At 40.2% G+C, this 19974-nt stretch overlaps 1 protein-coding gene across 1 annotated transcript; it reads left to right on the top strand.

The window, feature by feature from the left end:
* LOC126793373 (uncharacterized) lies at positions 1-4441 on the top strand. Its single transcript, XM_050519874.1, has 8 exons — positions 1-124; positions 373-1545; positions 1690-1755; positions 2569-2713; positions 2812-3030; positions 3333-3555; positions 3651-3846; positions 4041-4441. The coding sequence occupies exons 2-8, from the start codon at positions 389-391 to the stop codon at positions 4186-4188; spliced, it is 2154 nt and encodes a 717-aa protein (XP_050375831.1). The 5' UTR covers positions 1-124; positions 373-388; the 3' UTR covers positions 4189-4441.
* The last annotated feature ends 15533 nt before the right edge of the window (positions 4442-19974 follow it).

Below are 19974 nucleotides of genomic sequence, written 5' to 3'. Positions count from 1 at the left end.
ATAAAGGCTTCGCTCTTCCAATTTCAAAACAAAACCTCTGCTTCCGATTTGAAGCCGCCGTCTCCGCCGCCGTCTTCTTCTTCATCCTTCCTCTTCGCCTCATTCAATCCTGCAAATATAACCTGTAAGTGTTCGTTTAACTCTTTTCCTCTTTCGATTTGTTTCAATTCGATTCAAATTGGCAAGGCAAAAAACAATTAGGGTTTACCTGGGTTTAATTCGTTCGTAGCTACTTAGTTTGGTGATTATCTCCCCCACTCTTACTTCCTTGTAGATTCAATCTGCTCTAGTTGTTAGAATTTACATGCTTTTCTTTGCTGCCATTGAATCTGTAGTTCAGTGTTAAAATTTAGGGTTTGTACTCGTTTACAGTGCGAAGTCGTTCGCTATGGGCTCTTACAAGGACGCAGACCCAGCTCTAGGGTACCTAACCCGAAAGGATACCGAGGTCAAGCTACCACGGCCGACTAGGGTTAAGAATAAGACACCAGCCCCTGTTCAGATTACCGCAGAGCAGATTCTCCGGGAGGCTCGGGAGCGTCAGGAGGCGGAAATCCGTCCTCCCAAGCAGAAAATCACAGACCCTTCTGAGCTTGCGGATTATCGCCTCCGGAAAAGGAAGGAGTTTGAGGATCTTATTAGGCGAGTGCGGTGGAATATCAGTGTTTGGATCAAGTATGCGCAGTGGGAGGAGTCCCAGAAGGACTTCAAGCGTGCTCGGTCGGTTTGGGAGCGTGCTCTGGAGGTGGATTATAGGAATCACACGCTGTGGCTCAAGTATGCGGAGGTGGAGATGAAGAACAAGTTCATTAATCATGCTAGGAATGTGTGGGACCGTGCCGTTCAGCTCTTGCCTAGAGTGGACCAGCTGTGGTACAAGTATATTCACATGGAGGAGATGATTGGGAATGTGGCTGGTGCTCGGCAAATTTATGAGAGGTGGATGAATTGGATGCCGGATCAGCAAGGCTGGCTGTCCTTCATCAAATTTGAGCTTCGGTATAATGAAGTTGAGCGTGCTAGAGCCATTTTCGAGCGATTTGTTCAGTGTCATCCGAAGGTTGCTGCTTGGATTCGGTTTGCCAAGTTTGAGATGAAGAATGGTGATGTTGCAAGGGCGAGGAATGTGTATGAGAGGGCAGTGGAGAAGTTAGCTGATGATGAGGAGGCCGAACAGCTGTTTGTGGCTTTTGCTGAATTTGAAGAGCGGTGTAAAGAGACTCAGCGAGCTCGGTGTATCTATAAATTTGCACTGGATCACATACCCAAAGGAAGAGCTGAGGACTTGTATAAGAAATTTGTATCTTTTGAGAAGCAATATGGGGATAGAGAAGGAATTGAGGATGCCATTGTGGGAAAGAGGAGATTTCAGTATGAGGATGAGGTTAGGAAGAATCCTCTAAACTATGACTCCTGGTTTGATTATATAAGGCTAGAAGAGAGTGCAGGGAATAAGGACAGAATCAGAGAGGTTTATGAGCGAGCTGTGGCTAATGTTCCTCCGGCTCCTGAGAAGCGGTATTGGCAGCGATATATTTATCTGTGGTATGTCTTATATTTAGCATTAGTTAATTAGTGATTATGTTCATGCCACTAATTACCTTTGGCTTCATTCAATTTGAATAACTAGTGCTCTTTTTTCGATAAAGTAAATTATTGTTGATTGTTTGTTTCATGTTTCAATGTCAGGATTAATTATGCACTTTATGAGGAACTTGAAACCGGAGAGGTGGAACGTACACGAGATGTCTATAGGTTTGCTTCATTTTTTTAACTGAGTCTCTTTAGCAACTATTTAACTCAACCAGAAACAGCCAATATTGTATTTCAAAAGCTTGTCATCATCCCTTTGTGTTACTTGCACATATTTGAATCCAACATAGAGTTCAAGTCTATATTTGTATATTATTCATTAGTACATATAGAAGAAAAAAAGGCAAATAAAAATCCTATGATCAGAGTCATAGACTCATAGGAAGCACAGTGTACATTTGCGTATGCTATCACCATCAGAGTCAGTACTGAACGCTTGAAAGAGAACATCCATAGGATAAGCCTCTCTGGACATTAAGTTGATTTCATACCTAGAACCAACACTAATTATTGAACTCTCTCGGTACCTGAACATGGAAGTGGAGTAGTCCCACTATTCGTTGGCATGAAGTTAATCATTTATGTGTTTGGTCATCAGTGACCGAAGGTATTAGCTGATGGGTACTGGTGACAGTACCAGATACTTGTCAGCACCATACTTTGGCTTGTCGTTATCATGCATAAGCGACTGTTGTTTCTTTTAGTAGTTATGATCTCGAGTACATGAATCGCTGGAGTGCAATACTACTGATGACAGTCTTTTGGTTTGAAATATTTGTTTATGAGGGTATGCTTGAAAAATGAACCTAAAGAGGAAAGTCATAGATTCAAGTAACTAGGGTATCCGTGTCTCTTTTCGTGGAACTGTATTATTTTCTTTGGTTATAATAGCAGTATAAGGGCTGAGGAGCTTAGCTTTTTAGTAGTAACTTGTGATTTATTGTCCAGATCTCTAACAAGCTTGTATGTTTCCAGGGAGTGCCTTAAATTGATTCCTCATGAGAAATTTTCATTTGCAAAAATCTGGCTTCTGGCTGCTCAGTTTGAGATACGACAGCTAAATCTTAAAGGTGCACGCCAGATTCTTGGTACTGCAATTGGCAAGGCACCTAAAGATAAGGTAACATATGTTAGTCTCTTTTATACTTATTTTAACACAATTCCGTTTATCAATGAAAACACACATTATTAACCATCCTCCATGCTTACTCTTGATAGATTTTCAAGAAGTATATTGAGATTGAGCTGCAACTTGCAAATATAGATCGTTGTCGGAAGTTATATGAAAAGTATCTAGAGTGGGCACCGCACAATTGCTATGCATGGAGCAAGTATGCAGAATTAGAGAAATCCTTGGGTGAGACAGAACGAGCAAGGGCCCTATTTGAACTCGCCATCAGCCAACTAGAACTTGACATGCCTGAAGTGTTATGGAAGGTACGTTCACGCATCCCCGGTGCTAATCAGAAATTAGATAAAACCCTATTTGCTTGGATCTGGTTCACCTGGTTTCATGTGATGCATCATATGATATTCCATGTTTGCTAGTTGCATGAATTATATGTGGTGAAATTTGCTCGATGAGAATTAGAATATAAGTGCGGTGTAATATTTCTCAATACTTTATCAGATTGACTGGCAATTGGTGCTTTTAAGTTTATGGTTTGATCACTTTGATGTACTCAAATTTGATTTGATAAATGTGCCTTTACTTATTCTGGAGTTGTGATTGATTACAGGCATATATCGACTTTGAACTGTCAGAATTTGAGTTTGACAAAACCAGACAACTTTATGAGAGACTCCTAGACCGAACAAAACACCTAAAGGTGTGGATCAGTTATGCAAAATTTGAGGCATCTGCCATGGTAGGAGGAAATGGCGAGGATTCAGATGTGGCAGAAGCGGCTTCTGAGGATGATGTTATTGAAGAGAAGAGACAATGTATAGAGCGTGCTAGAAGTAAGCAGTTTTTGATAATGCTCAATAATTTTATTGTTTAGTTCATCCATTAACAACAGGTACGCACCCTTAAATTCTTTTTATCTGTGCACCAGGGGTTTTTGAGAAAGCTCTGAACTATTTTAGAACTTCAGCACCTGAATTGAAGGAAGAAAGAGGTATGTTGCTAGAAGAATGGTTTAATATGGAGGCTAGCTTTGGGGATATGGGTGATATCAGCCTAGTTCAATCTAAGCTGCCAAAGAAGCTGAAGAAGAGGAGGGCAATAGAAACTGAAGACGGTCCTGCTGGGTATGTTACCAAACTTGCGTGTTTTTAAGTCCTCACATAATCTCTCCAATAAATTACATATCTCAAGAGTGTCTTGGTCTAGAGAATATCAGTCAACTGCAGTATGAGTGTTGACTTTTGCATGTTCATCCATTTGATAAGCTACTTTTTTTGGGTTCCTGTTTTTCACATGTTGACATATTATGTCTCTGCAGGTATGAGGAGTACATTGATTACTTGTTCCCAGAAGAAAGTCAGACGACAAATCTCAAGATTTTGGAAGCTGCCTACAGGTGGAAGAAGCAAAAACGTTCTTCTGATGAGGATGAGGATATCTCGATCAAAAAAGAAGATGAGGATTAGGAAGTTTTTGCACTATTTTTGTACTGTGTAATTGTACATACAGAGAAGGTTTTCCTTTACCAAAAATACTGAGAAATGATTTACCTTCCTGATCTGGTTGGTGTTAACTTGTTTAGATTCCAACTCTATCAGTATGTTCTCGCTCCTAGCCTTGTACTTCGGCTAGCATGCTTATAGTCGTGATTATTGCTAAAGGCATTGTATGTACTATTTTGATGGTTCTGATGAAATTTATTGACAGTGTTGTACGAAACCATTGGAGAATGATACGGATGGTGTGGAGCAGGATCATGCCTAAACATTGCCATTCTCCTACACAAGGAGTAGTTCGAGAAGAATTGCACTACGGTCTTTGTTTGGGAGATTGACTACATGATTAGTAGTAACATAGAGAAAAAAAGTTGGGGTGAAACGATGTCATTAGCTTTGTCTTCCACTTGAAAAAGGGGCTTCATCATTCATCAAAATTGGCAGCAAGAGATGATACTCGAGAGACCGAAGATTAGAAAGGAATTAAAGGTCCCAAAGGAGGTTCCTTTCCTATTGAGCCTGACATTTTAGAATTTAGATGCTATAACAGATGTTGATGTATATACTACAAAAATAGATCAGATCATGCTTTCATGTCGACATGCGCAATATTAATATAGCAATCAAATCTCATTTAGTCCAGGAAACCTAATCCATGCCCATGTGTCGCTATTAGCTTCATGAGAACATCATCAATTACAAAACGTTAATCACAAATAACAAGAAAATTAGATATGAAAGCAGAGTGACTTGTGTGCACAGCCGTGAAGATACACGGCCATGTGCCGCACATGTGATTGAGATAATAATGGATGGCGTTGATCATTGGACGTTCACTACGACTTGAAAACAGAACGGAAAAAACACATGCGCAGTAAAAGAATGTTCTACTGTAAAATACGTTGCTCACCAAATTCAAATGGTTCATACCCCCTACCAGTGTCCTCTTATTGATTCCTCGACTACTTGAGCAATTTGGTTGGCAAAGAGCACCGGTTGGCGTTCCGATTCCTATTCGTTATTTGTGGAAGTTTGGTCCTCCTCTCCCTCCCGTAAAAAAACTCAGGATTGATCATTTAAAGATCCCCGATTCCAATTGGGGATAAGTCTGTGAGCGTAAATCACGGGTAGTTATTGAAGGAGGGAATTAAGGAGGGAATCAAGGGTAGTGGAGAACAACGGGTAGTGAAGAGCACTTTATAAGTGTATATATAGATGATTGTTGTGTAATGATATTAAGCAAGTAAGTGTAATATACAAATTCAATTTGGTATCAGAACAAGGCTCTGTTTTTTTCTGGGTTTCGTTTTTCATTGCGTTTTTTGCTGCAAGCTCGTTGTCACCTTCACAGCTCCTCAGCGACGTCAGCGCATCATTCAGACCCTCCGGCGGCGACCTGCTCGCCCTCTCCGGCCCTCCGTGCCCCTTATCTCTACCGAGTACTCCGTCGGAATACCTGACCCGTCGCAGCCTTGCGAGACGCGCTTCTCCTACGCCGACGACGCACTCCTGCGACGACGCACCACTGCGACGACGCACTCCTGTGACGACGTGCTCCGCGCTCCTCACCCGCCGACGCCGCTGCCTTGCGCGAAAGGGCCTGCTCCTCGACGAACGCCGGCGTTTTTCATCGTTTGTTTCAGCCGCTACAAAACTCTCCACCCGAACCGACCATCCAGCATACCGCCATCCTCATAGCCGCCGCAATCACCGCAGCTGAAAATTTCAAGTCGCGTAGCTCTAGATCTGACCCGCTCGGTTGGGCCCAAAAATTCGACCCGGATTCGACCCGCTAGGATTCAACCCGACCCGGATCCAACCCGATCTGGATTCACCACATCCGATCCACGACCCGACCCGGTTCAGAATTGAGTCTTGGTTGTCGGTGTATGTTCACCTACAGTGCACGTGCACCCAAGACAAGTTTATATCAGTTTTTCGGTGTTTCCGCTGTATAATTCTTGATTTTTTCCAACTTTATTTTTTTTTGGAAGCGCATTATGGCAGCTCATCTTCGTGCTAGATCTCGTGCATCATCCCTTCAGCAGGGCACTCCAGGTCCATTTCATCCGCAAGGACCACCACCAGGCTTCGGGAATCAGCCTCACCCCTTGCTCTTATTGTCATGATACTAACCATGCTCGTGCGACTTGTTGGAAGCTGTATCCACACCTTCGGCCTAAAAGGCCTAGTTATCGTCCCAAGACGAAAGCAGCTATTCAATTCATCCAGAATCCCGATATCTATGTTGTGGTTCGACATGATCATCCTACATCAGGAGGAGTAATTCCTCCCGCTTCCATAGCTCGTCGTGGCAAAATTGGTATGACTTTAAATATTTCTGCCTTTGTTGGTTTTGATACATGGATTATTGATTCTGGTGCGTCTGATCATATGACTTATGACAAATCTTATTTTACTGTGTTGTCTCCTCCACCAGTACCTTATGTTACTAATGCTAATGGTGAGGCATTCCCCATATTACGGAAAGGGTCAGTTCGTATTACCCCCACAATAGAGCTTCACAATGTGCTATATGTATCTGCTTTATCTCATCATTTGATATCTGTTCCCCAATTGAACATTGACGCTAAGTGTTCTGTGACATTTTTTCCTATGTATGTGATATTTCAGGATCTTCTCACCGGAGAGTTAATTGGTCGGGGGTATCTAAGGGGTCGGTTGTTTCATCTGGATCAGACATATGCGGGGGGAAAAACCAGGGGCACCATCTCGAACCGTTTTACTCTCCACTTCTGACAAGTTAAGTGAAGTTTGGTTATGGCATCGTCGCTTAGGGCATCCATCTTTTAGTGTTATGAAAAAATCTATGCCTACTTTGTTTCTTAGTGTGGATGAGTCACTTTTACGTTGTAAGACATGTGTTTTGGGCAAGAGTCATCGATCTACTGATTCCCCTCGTACTTCTAATAAACGTATTCTTTCGAATTAATTCATTCTGATGTTTGGGGACCTTCCAAAAAGTCTACTGTGTCAAGGATGCGGTATTATGTGTCATTTATTGATGATTACACCCGTCTTTCATGGGTTGTTCTCCTCAAAACTAAAGATGAGGTTTTCCCAGCTTTTCAAGCCTTCTATAACACTGTCCAAACACAATATAATGCTATAGTTAGAGTTATTCATTTTGATAATTGGGGGGGGGGGAATATGTGAATCATGTCTTTCAAGAGTTCTTTAACACACACGGAATTTTTCATCAAACAACGTGTCCTTACACAGCTGAGCAGAATGGAGTTTCTGAGCGGAAAAATCGTCATTTACTTGATATGGCTCGGTGTATTCTTTTTAGTGCCCATATGCCTAAATACATTTGGGGTGATGCTGTCATCACTTCCGTCCATCTCATCAATCGTCTTCCCTCTCGTGTCCTTCAGGGGAAAGTTCCCTATGAGGTGCTTGCATCTCATGTCTCCTTACCCTCTTTTCATAATCTTCATGCCCGTGTTTTTTGTTGTGTTGCTTTTGTCCATCTTCCAAAACACCAGAGGTCTAAGTTGGATGCTCGGGCCGTTAAATGTGTATTTGTTGGGTATGGAGGACATCAGAAAGGGTACCGATGCTATGTCACTATGGATGTTACTTTCTTTATGGACATGAGCTATTTTTCCTCTTTCGATACTGCTCTTCAGGGGGAGAATTCGTATTTTGAAGAGTTGTATCATGGAAAAGGGGAGACAAATACGCCAGTAGATATGGTGACAGGTTCGATTGAGATTACCAATATGTCAGCTACACAGGCACCATCGGATAATTATGGTGTCGTCACTCCAGAGATTCCGGTACCAGAAGATGATAACATAACTGCCCCTCATGTCTCCCCAAATTATACACCTGACCAAAGCTCTCCTGGTACGGAAGATCACTCATCTGAGGTTAGTCATTCTATCGGGGCTAATACTAGTGATGCTAATAGTAGACAATATGTCTTGCCAAATATGTCTACTCGAGGTCAGCCAACGAAAAAATATGAACCTACCCTTCAAGTTAAAGCCAAGTATCATGTGGTAAATTTTATGTCTACCAAAAGATTGTCTAAGTCATATGAATCATTTGTGAATCAAATATCTACTGTATCAGCGCCTAACAAAGTGCAGGATGCATTGGGAGATCCCAAATGGAGGAAGAGATGGTAGCATTACAAAAGAACAATACTTGGGAGCTTGTACCTCCACCACATGGCAAGAAGACTGTGGGATGTCGGTGGGTGTTTACAGTGAAGCATAATCCAGATGGGTCAGTGAGCTGGTATAAAGCACGCCTAGTAGCAAAAGGGTTCACCCAGACTTATGGCATAGACTATGATGAGATATTTGCACATGTTGCAAAGATAAACACTATTCGGGTATTGCTCTCTTGTGCTGCTAACTTAAATTGGCCACTTAGACAGTTTGATGTTAAGAATGCATTCCTTCATGGAGAACTTACAGAAGAAGTGTACATGGATCTTCCGCCGGGATATGCGGCTGCTTCTCCAAGTAACTCTGTATGCAGTTTGAGAAAATCTTTGTATGGTCTTAAACAGTCACCTCGTGCCTGGTTTGGAAGATTCTCACAATTCATGAGGAGAATTGGCTACAGACAGAGTAATTCAGACCACACAATATTTCTCAGACATCAGCAAGGGAAGGTAACAACCCTAATTATATATGTTAATGATATGGTAGTTACTGGGAATGATATTGTTGAGGTGGATAGATTACATAAACAGCTAGCCACCGAATTTGAGATGAAAGACCTAGTTACACTCAAGTACTTCTTGGGCATTGAGGTAGCCCGGGGAAGTGATGGCATCTATCTGTGTCAGAGGAAGTACATCCTTGATCTGCTAACAGAGACCAGTATGCTGGATTGCACTCCCATTGATACTCCTATTGAGTAGAACCATCGATTAGCAGAGTATCCAGATCAAGTACCGACTGAAAGAACTCGTTATCAGAGGCTAGTTGGACGTCTGATTTATTTATCACATACCAGACCAGATGTTGCATATGCATAATCCCAGTGTAGTGAGTCAGTTCATGCATAATCCCAGTGTGGACCACATGGATGCTCTTGTAATGATTTTGAGGTACTTGAAGTCAGCTCCAGGAAGAGGAGTAATGTTTTCTAATCACAAAAATATTTTTGAGGTTTGTGGCTTCACAGATGCAGACTGGGCTGGAAATATTACAGATCGGAGATCCACATCAGGGTACTTTACCTTTGTTTGGGGTAATCTTGTTACATGGAATAGTAAAAAACAAAAAGTGGTAGCTCGATCTAGTGCTGAAGCAGAATACAGAAGTATGGCTCAGGGAGTATGTGAATTGTTATGGCTTAGAAACTTGCTACAAGATTTGGGTATTAAGCCTAAATGTGCGATGCAGCTGTACTGTGACAACAAAGCAACTATTAATATTTCACAGAATCGTGTGCAACATGATCGTACAAAACATGTGGAGGTTGATCGTCACTTTATAAAGGAGAAGCTAGATGCGAAGATTATTAATTTTCCTTTTGTTCCTACAGAAGAGCAACTTACCGATATGCTCACAAAAGGAGTATCTAAGAAAGCTTTTTATGACTCACTTGGCGAGTTGGACATTGTTGATATGTATGCGTCAACTTGAGGGGAAGTGTGAGCGTAAATCACGGGTAGTGATTGAAGGAGGGAATTAAGGAGGGAATCACGGGTAGTGGATAACAACGGGTAGTGGATAACACTTTATAAGTGTATATATAGATGATTGTTGTGTAATGATATTAAGCAAGTAAGTGTAATATACAAGTTCAATTAAGTCATAATTCACGTGGTTTTCGATTTACAGCCCATTGAAGGATTCATGTTGTCGTATCGACTATTTCATTGGCGAAGTTGGTGAAGGCAACGATCAATGACAAGTTTTCTTATATCCATCGTCAATTCTTTCTCCAATTGACAATTGTGTTATTCACTAATAAGAAAGATGTTTCAGTGCCTATATATGACTTTTACATCAGTTTTTATAACTGATATGGGCAAACTCTTTATTAGATTAAGCCCTGGCTTCTAACTTGAGAATCTCAGGATATCACAATTCTCTTTAATTACCAATGATGATTGTTCTTCCTTTCTAGTTGAGTAATGTTTGATAGTTGCATCCTAACATAATATTATATCTTTTTATCAATTGAAACTACAATATCATTTCTCTGTGAATCTGACATTTCACATTAGTTTGAAACTTTGAATATAAATCAAAATCCAGAACATGTTTTGTATTGGTAACTGGTTTTGTGGTGCTTTATGTAGGCAATGTCATTATGGATTTAAGATAGTCCAAACTTTGATTGTGGATATTGAACTAGATAAGTATATGAAGGGAGTAATGAATGAGATCAATACAGGTAAATAACGTAAATATATCAATGCACACATAATGCTTTATCTTCAAATGGTCATATTGGTTTATTTGCTCACAAATAAGAATTGACTTGGAACATATTTACATGTTTCTATTTTATATACATTATGTATCTACTTAACTACTTTTGTCTTCTAGAACTGCATATTACTTATATATATATATATATATATATATATATTCATATATTCTGTGATTAATAAAGCTGCAAGGATGAGGTTGGCGGCAACTGAGAAAGCTCAAGCAGAGAAGACAATACAAATTATGCGAGCTGAGGGTGAGGCAGTCTAAATATCTGTCACGGCTTCGCATAGCAAGGCAAAGCTGAGCTATTGTGGATAGGCTAAGAGACAACATGTTGGCTTTTTCTGAGAATGTACCCACCATATCATCGAAAGATATGTCATGGACATGGTTCTGGTGACGCAGTACTTTGACACAATGAAAAAGGCATCTTCAAAGTTCATTTCGGTTTTCATCCCAGACGAGCCTAGTGTTGTGAATTAGTACATTGCTTCTCAGATAAGAGACGGTCTCCTCCCACGAAATTCAACTCGTTCATGATGACCTTGGACTAAGTATGAAGGGAAATGGTTTCCTCTTTTCCTTTTCATCTCTAAGATTTTTGGTGTTTGAGTGGAACTTGTTCGCTGTCCTTTTGTCCTGTGTTTGTACAAAAAACCTAACAGATTCTGAAATTGTTCTGATTCCTTTTTGTGATTCTTCCTCTCATGTTAGGGCATAGCTTTAAATTCTCTAAATCTCATACATAAATCATATAGCCATAAACTTTGATCCCCAATATGTTGTGTTGTGTTATAGACTTCGGGTGGATGCATTTTCACCAAGCATTAACTCCACCAAGCTCAAGTCACTAGTATTAGCGTGAGGAACAGATGGAGAGACAACTTTGTGAGCTGTGGAACCATGTTACTCATGGTGGTAGAACAGCTAGGATGCATCATTAGACATAGTGTTACAGCAATGCAATTATACATGCTCATTTCCTATAAATAGCTAGTTTTAGCTTTGTATCAATCAATCAAAATCAATACAAATCTCAATATTCAACTTGGTATCAGAGTATACTTACTTGGTTGGTTGCAAATTTGCTCCACCATTTTTTTTCCCTCCGACGGTCGCCAGCTCCGACGCCGCTTCCGGATCCGCATGCCCGTGCTCCGATCGACGCCCTCGAAGACGCCGTGCTGCTCCCGATCGGCCCTCCACCCTTCGTCGCCTCTTCTGCCTCCAGTCGACCAGATTGGCGACGCTGCTCCGATCTCCGACGTCGCCTCCTCGGCCCTCAGCCCGTCGTCGCCTCCTCGGCCCTCAGCCCGTCGTCGCCTCCTCTGCCTCCAGTTGACCAGATCGGCGACGCTGCTCCGCTCTCCGACGTCGCCTCCTCGGCCCTCTTCCCCTGACAACTTTTTTTTTTCATTCCCCTTCTTTTAAGGGATTTTATTACCTCGGCGAAACGATCCGCGCCCTGACCCGCCCCTTTTTCTGCTGCCTTGTCAGTGCATTTTCACCGACAGTGCCTGTGCACCCGCAACAAGTTCCTATCAGTTTCTTTTTGTGTTTCCGCTGCATTTTTGCTGATTTGTGATTTGATTTGATTTCCCATGGGTTATGGAGACGAAGACGAGAGTTCTCAGGTCAATGATGTTCAGAAATTTGAAGTCTCTGTCAAGAATTCTGAAAGTGGTTCTTTTGGGGGAGCCAAACTCAATGGGGCCAATTTCTGTAAATGGAAGCGCATTATGACAGCCCATCTCCGAGGCATGCACAAGATAGGGCATGTAACCGGAGTAACTAAGGCTCCCAATGAAGATGCTGTTGTAGCCTACACGAAATGAGACGATAATGATGGTCTTGTAATGTCTGTCTTGTTCAAAGCTATGAATGAAGAGATACTTGACCTGGTGGCAGAATGTGATACCGCGCATACAATATGGCAAACATTGGAAGTCCTATTTACTAATGACTCTGATTTTATACAGGTTCATGAGTTAATGTGTACAGCTTTTGCAATGCACCAGGATGGGCAACCGGTGGCGCAATATTTCACCAAGCTGAAGAATATTTGGGCTGAGATTGATGTGAAACGTCCTTGCATGATCAAGCATCAAGAGCATCTTGTTTGGTACCAAAAAGAAAAGGAGCTTGAACGAGTTCACCATTTCCTAAAAAGTCTTGATGCAAAGCATAACAGTGCGAAATGAGAGTTGCTCAGAAAGACCAAACCCCCTAGCCTAATCACAGCTTTCACATTTATCCGTAAGTATGAGCCTCAACAGGAAAGTCTTCATAACACACAAGTTGAAGTTTCTAGTCTTACTGTTCATGCTAGATCTCTAGCACCATCCCTTCAGCAAGCAACTTCCGCCCACTTCATAAGCAAGGACCACCACCAGGCTTCGGGAATTAGCTCCGCCCTCCTTGCTCTTATTGTTATGATACAAACCATGTTCATGCAACCTGTTGGAATTTGTATCCACACCTTAGGCCCCAGAGGCCTAATTATCATCATAAGGCGAAAGCAGCTATTCAGCTGGTCCAGGAACCAGATGTCTATGGTGTGGTTAGACATGATCATCATACAGCAGGAGGAGCAACACCTACAACATCAATAGCTGGTCGTGGTAAGATTGGTATGGCTTTACATATTTCTCACTTTGTTGGTTTTGATACATGGATTATTGATTCTGGTGCGTCCGATCATATGACTTATGACAAATCTTATTTTACTATATTATCTCCTCCACCAGGACCATATGTTACTAATGCTAATGGTGAGGCCTTCCCCATTTTAGGGAAATGGTCAGTTCATATTACTCCCACAATAGAGCTTCACAATGTGCTATATGTACCTGCTTTATCTCATCATTTGATATCTGTCCCACAATTGAACACTGAAGCTAAGTGCTCTGTGACATTTTTTCCCATGTATGTGATATTTCAGGATCTTCTCACCGGGGAGTTAATTGGTCGGGGGTATCTAAGGGGCAGGTTGTTTCATCTAGATCAGACATATGCGGGGAAGAAACCAAGGGCACCGTCCCGGATCGCTTTACTCTCCACTTCTGATAAGCTAAGTGAAGTTTGGTTATGGCATCGTCGCTTGGGGCATCCATCTTTTAGTGTTATGAAAACATCCATGCCTACTTTGTTTCTTGGTGTGGATGAGTCAGTTTTTCGTTGTGAAACATGTGTTTTGGGCAAGAGTCATCGATTTACTTATTCCCCTAGTCCTTCAAAAAAAGTACTCTTCCTTTTGAATTAATTCATTCTGATGTTTGGAGACCCTCCAAAAAGTCTACTGTGTCGGGAATGCGGTATTATGTGTCATTTATTGATGATTGCACATGTCTTTCGTGGATTATTCTTCTGAAAACCAAAAATGAGGTTTTTTCGGCTTTTCAAGTCTTCTATACCACTGTCCAGACACAATATCATGCCACAATTAAAATTTTTCATTCTGATAATGGGAGGGAATATGTGCATCGTGTCTTTCAGGAGTTCTTTAACGCGCACGAAATTGTTCATCAAACAACGTGCCCTTACACACCTAAGCAAAATAGAGTTTCCGAAAGGAAAAATCGTCATTTACTTGATATGGCTCAGTGTATTCTCTTTAGTGCCCATATTCCTAAATACCTTTGGGGTGATGCCGTCATAACTTCTGCTCACCTCATTAATCGTGTCCTTGAAGGCAAAGTTCCATATGAGGTGCTTACATCCCATGTTTTCTTACCCTCTTTTCATAACCTTCCCGCTCGTGTTTTCGGTTGTGTTGCTTTTGTCCATCTTCCAAAACATCAGAGGTCTAAGTTGGATGCCCGAGCCGTTAAATGTGTGTTTGTTGGATACGGAGGACATCAGAAAGGGTACATGTGCTATCATCCACCTACCGGAAAGTATTATGTCACTATGGATGTTACTTTCTTTGAGGACATGAGCTATTTCACGTCCTCTAATACTGCTCTTCAGGGGGAGAATTCATATTTTGAAGAGCTGTATCACGGAGAGGGGGAGACAGGTCAGCCAGGAAATATGGTGACAGGTTCGATTGAGATTACTGATGTGTCAGCTACACATGCACCACCAGATGATTCTGGTATAGTCACTCCAGAGATTCAGGTACTGGAACTGACAGCACAACTGCCCCTCCTGCCTCCCCTACTATTGTTTATACCCCTGACCAACGTTTCCCTGGTACAGAAGATCGCTAATTTGAGGTTAGTCATTCCATTGGGGCTAATACTAGTGAAACTAATAGTAGACAATATGTCTTGCAAAATAAGTCTACTCGGGGTCAGCCAACAAAACAATATGAACCTACCCTTCAGGCTAAAGCTAAGTATCATGTGGCGAATTTTATGTCTACCAAAAGATTGTCTAAGTCATATGAATCATTTGTGAATCAAATTTCTGTTGTATCAATACCTAACAAAGTGCAGGATGCATTGGGAGATCCAAAATGGAGGAAAGCGATGGAGGAAGAGATGAAAGCATTACAGAAGAACAATACTTAGGAGCTTGTACCTCCACCACATGGCAAGAAGGCAGTTGGATGTCGTTGGGTGTTTACAGTGAAGCATAATCCAGATGGGTCAGTGAGCCGGTATAAAGCACGCCTAGTAGCAAAAGGGTTCACCCAGAAATATGACATCAACTATGATGAGACATTTGCACCTGTTATAAAGATGAACACTATTCGGGTATTACTCTCTTTTGCTGCTACCTTAAACTGGCCACTTAGACAGTTTGATGTTAAAAATGCATTCCTTCATGGAGAACTTACAGAGGAAGTATATATGGATCTTCCTCCTGGATATGTGGCAGCTTCTCCAGATAACTTTGTATGCAGATTGAGAAAGTCTTTATATGACCTTAAACAGTCTCCTCGTGCTTGGTTTGGAAGATTTTCACAATTCATGAGGAAAATTTGCTACAGGCAGAGTAATTCAGACTACACATTATTTCTCAGACACCAACAAGGGAAGGTAACAGCCTTAATTATATATGTTGACGATATGGTAGTTACTGGTAATGATACTATTGAGGTGGATAGATTACAGAAGCAACTAGCCACAGAGTTTGAGATGAAGGACCTAGGTACACTCAAGTACTTCTTGGGCATTGAGGTAGCCCGTGGAAGTGATGGTATCTATCTGTGTCAGATGAAGTACATCCTTGATCTACTAACAGAGACATGTATGTTAGATTGCACTCCAATTGATACTCCTATTGAGCAGAACCATCGATTAGCAAAGTACCCAGATCAAGTGCCCACTGACAAAACTCGTTACCAGAGGCTAGTGGGACGCCTGATTTATTTGTCACATACCAGACCAGATGTTGCCTATGCAGTGAGTGTAGTAAGTCAGTTCATGCATAATCCCAATATGGATCACATGGATGTTGTTGTGAGGATTTTGAGGTACTTGAAGTCAGCTCCAAGGAGAAGAGTAATGTTTTCAAATCACAACAATATCCTTGAGGTTTGTGGCTTCACAGATGCAGACTGAGCTGGAAATATTACAGATCGGAAGTCCACATCAGGGTACTTTACCTTTGTTGGGGGCAATCTTGTTACGTGAATGAGTAAAAAACAAAAGGTGGTAGCTCGATCTAGTGCTGAAGCAGAATACAGAGGTATGGCTCAAGGATTGTGCGAGCTGTTATGGCTTCGAAACTTGCTACAAGATTTAGGTGTTAAGCCTAAGCGTGTTATACAGTTGTACTGTGACAACAAGGCAGCTATTGATATTTCACAGAATCCTGTGCAACATGATTGTACAAAGCATGTGGAAGTTGATCGTTACTTTATAAAGGAGAAGCTAGACGCTAAGATCATTTGTTTTCCGTTTGTTCCTACATAAGAGCAACTTGCAGATATGCTCATAAAGGGAGTGTCTAAAAGGTATTTTATAACTCACTTAATAAGTTGAGCATGGTTGATGTGTATGTGCTAACTTGATGGGGAATGTTAGCGTGAGGAACAGATGAAGAGACAACTTTATGAGCTGTGGAACCATGTTACTCATGGTGGTAGAACAACTAGGATGCATCATTAGACATAATGTTACAGCAATGCAATTATACGTGCTCATTTCCTATAAATAACTAGTTTTAACTTTGTATCAATCAATCAAAATCAATACAAATCTCAATATTCAACTACCAGCAAACTAATATGCCCCCTCATCAAACACAACAAAGTAGAAGAGACAAAGACATAGCAATAACATTTTATAGAAGCGAAAGAACAAGCCATAACCAAAATGAAAGACACAAGCAACATCATCCCAAGGAGCTTACAAATAAATAGAAATACCTATTTTTAACAATGATATGTTGTTTGACAAATGCGCTTAACACTAGTAAAGCCGAACCATCATATGCTTTTTAACATTAATTCAATACAAATTCAACTTCATAAAATTGAAATGGACAAAGTAAGTGATCACTTTCACATTCACCTGAATTTAGACAGTAAGCATTAACAAAAGTTTAGTAGCTACTTGCCAGAGACAACAATACCAGTGCCACCTGTGTAATATGTAAGAAAAATTCAAGTACTAAAATAAAATTGAAATCACACCTTACCTGACCAATGTTCTTTTAAAATGATCCTGAGAGTAGATAGGAAAAATGGACAACAAAGATCACCGTACCTATGTGTACTAGCAACCCTGAATCCTACAAAGAACCATACTTGACATCTTAAACCAAAAAGAAAGAATGGAAAATATAATGCTGATGGATTGGATATGAACTTTTACATAATGCTTATGGATAAGTGATATGATAGTAATGAGAGAGAGAGAGAGAGAGAGAGAGAGCAAAGTGTTGCACATATCAACACATATGAACACATATTTTGGGTGAAGAAGAAACAGTAGTGCTAAATTGGGACTTCATACTTACCATTTAACCATATGCAGATATCAACACATTAGTTTTTGGTTCTCTTATTTTAAAAATCACAGTAGCAAAACGCTGGAAGAGGACTATGATTATAATGTGGTGTTGGCCATATAATTATTGGTAAGAATATATCTATTTTCTATTCAATCAATCAAAAAAAAATAAAAATTTATAAGAGCAATGGAGTGGCATCTTTTCTACTCCGATAAATGACTAGAAAACATAATTTGCAATCAAATGTCTTGAATCCGAATTCGAAGCTATTCAGAATCCAAATGCACCAAATAAGAACTTGAAAATAGTAATTCTGAAATAAAAGAGGGGGAGAGAGCTATTCTCCACACACATACCTTGGGAGAAATTACAGTACTAAACCTTAATTCAACCACATATGACCCAACTACCATTAACTTTTTACTCGCAATGCTCCTCAGAAATCAAAGTCCTAAGTTAATATATGTGTTGTACATCACTAACAACTAGTATATATATATATATAATATATATATATATATATATGCTGAGAATCACAATTTCTACCCCTTGTACGTAATTGTAAAATGTACTAAAAAAATGCTCTCAAAATTCATGAGAATCTATGAACTTAAAATTATAATAGATACAAAACTAACCCTGATTCAAATTGACAATCAGCTTATTGAGGCTTACATTTCAAACACAGATTAGAGTGATGCCCAACAAATTTATTCCCGTTGTTTTGTTTATCGAAGCCCCGAAAGGCTGAAATCGTGTTCCTCACCTTCTTCCAATCTCCCAGAATCGTGCTATTCTATTCTTCTAATCTCAACCCAAAAATCACGAGCCCCTCCAAAACCTCCTAGGGTAGTATAAACTTCACAACTTTTCCCGCCAATCTAGTAGCCGAGAGTCGGGGAATTGAAAAGTTAGTGAAGAAGGTAAATCTTCTGCCAATTTTTTTTCATCCTCTCACAGTCACGTTGACTGTACAAATAGTATGCATAAACCTACGGCTAAAATAAGTTCTTTCTCAAACTCAAAATAAAGGCTGTGATGCGGACACCTGTCTCAAAAACCTGCCGTGCGGGTAAGAATTTTCGATATGAAAGCTAATAGGGCGGGAACTGGAGCACGTGGCGGTCTGGGAATGAGCACCTAATAATGCCAAGTGTTGACGCTATTTTGGTCCAAAACTCCCGAAAAATCCATTTTACCAAAATTGAAAGATAGACCAGAGAGACGAGAAATTGATCCAACACGCTTAAATTACAGAAACGCTAACAATTCCTCATCCAAAAATGTAAAATAGATAACAAAAGAAATTAAATTACTATTTCCTGGATGAAACCACAAAACCGAACCTAGGATATTTACCTCTCAAGAACCCATCTTTACTGCTATTGCAATGTGAAGAATGGCTTGTGATACGCAGGTAACTTCTCCTTTTCACATTCCTATTGCAATGTAATTATTATTTTCCAATTCCAGAGTTTGTTCTGGTGATTTCATTGCCTTGGAAGTTATCTCAAAGTTTGTTCTTTTTGATGCTATAATTGCATAGGAAACTATATGGAATGGGATAATCTTCTTCTATGTCTAAGCTGGAAAGAACCCAACATTGTATTCAATGCTTTACATGGAAATGGGGTTTAATTCTTTTGATTTGGTAATGGGTGGTAGAAGAAGTCACTTCTCTGTTTTTTTTTTTAGTCTGAAGAAGAAGTCACTTCTCTATATGCAGTTTCAGGGGGGAAATTGATATAGTCATAAATTTGTAGCCAAAAAATTGTCATCAATTGCTGACCCTGTCCATGAAGTTGACATTTAAAACCAATCCTTCTCACTCATACGTAAATGGTACTTACCCTAGTTGGCTGATCGATTTATATACTAATTGTATCATCATGTCTCATGATTTCGCCTATTAATGGTTTAACAATATAACATGTTTGATGGTTATTCAGAAGGAGAAAATAAAATTACTCTCCCCCTTTAACTCTCATCCTTTACAATGGTCCAATGGCATGGTTTTTGTTTTCTTGTTGTTATTTAGTCTCATATTATGTTTTCTACCTTCGTTTTTCCGTCATCTTTTCATCCCCTAATGTAAAATGATACTAAAGACCCTATCATTATGTTGCTTAGAAATGTTGCAGTTTGATGAGCCTATAACCCTATCATTATAACTTGTGGTTTGATGAGCCTGAAATGTAAGTGTCTATATGATTCAATTATTATAGTAACAATGGCATTATAGTTATGCAATTGAGATCTATCAAACTCATTTAACTGTGCGTGAAACTGTCAATCTTATTCTCTAGATACATGGATACGCAGAAACATCCTATTTTGGAGATTTTCATCAGAGTAGAAGAGAATTCCGTTATGAACGTCCTACTTTTAATTTTGAGAATTTCGTAATTAAACTTCATAC

This window comes from Argentina anserina, chromosome 5 (genome assembly GCF_933775445.1).
Source record: "Argentina anserina chromosome 5, drPotAnse1.1, whole genome shotgun sequence".
NCBI classification, from domain to species: Eukaryota; Viridiplantae; Streptophyta; class Magnoliopsida; order Rosales; family Rosaceae; genus Argentina; species Argentina anserina.
This window is presented reverse-complemented; position numbering and strand designations above follow the sequence as displayed.

Excerpts from the sequence above, each read along its gene's own strand:
- LOC126793373 (XM_050519874.1), top strand. The coding sequence starts at position 389 with ATGGGCTCTTACAAGGACGCAGACCCAGCTCTAGGGTACCTAACCCGA. Across the intron at positions 1,546-1,689 it reads CAGCGATATATTTATCTGTG|GATTAATTATGCACTTTATG; the intron begins GTATGTCTTATA and ends TTTCAATGTCAG. Across the intron at positions 3,556-3,650 it reads ATGTATAGAGCGTGCTAGAA|GGGTTTTTGAGAAAGCTCTG; the intron begins GTAAGCAGTTTT and ends TCTGTGCACCAG.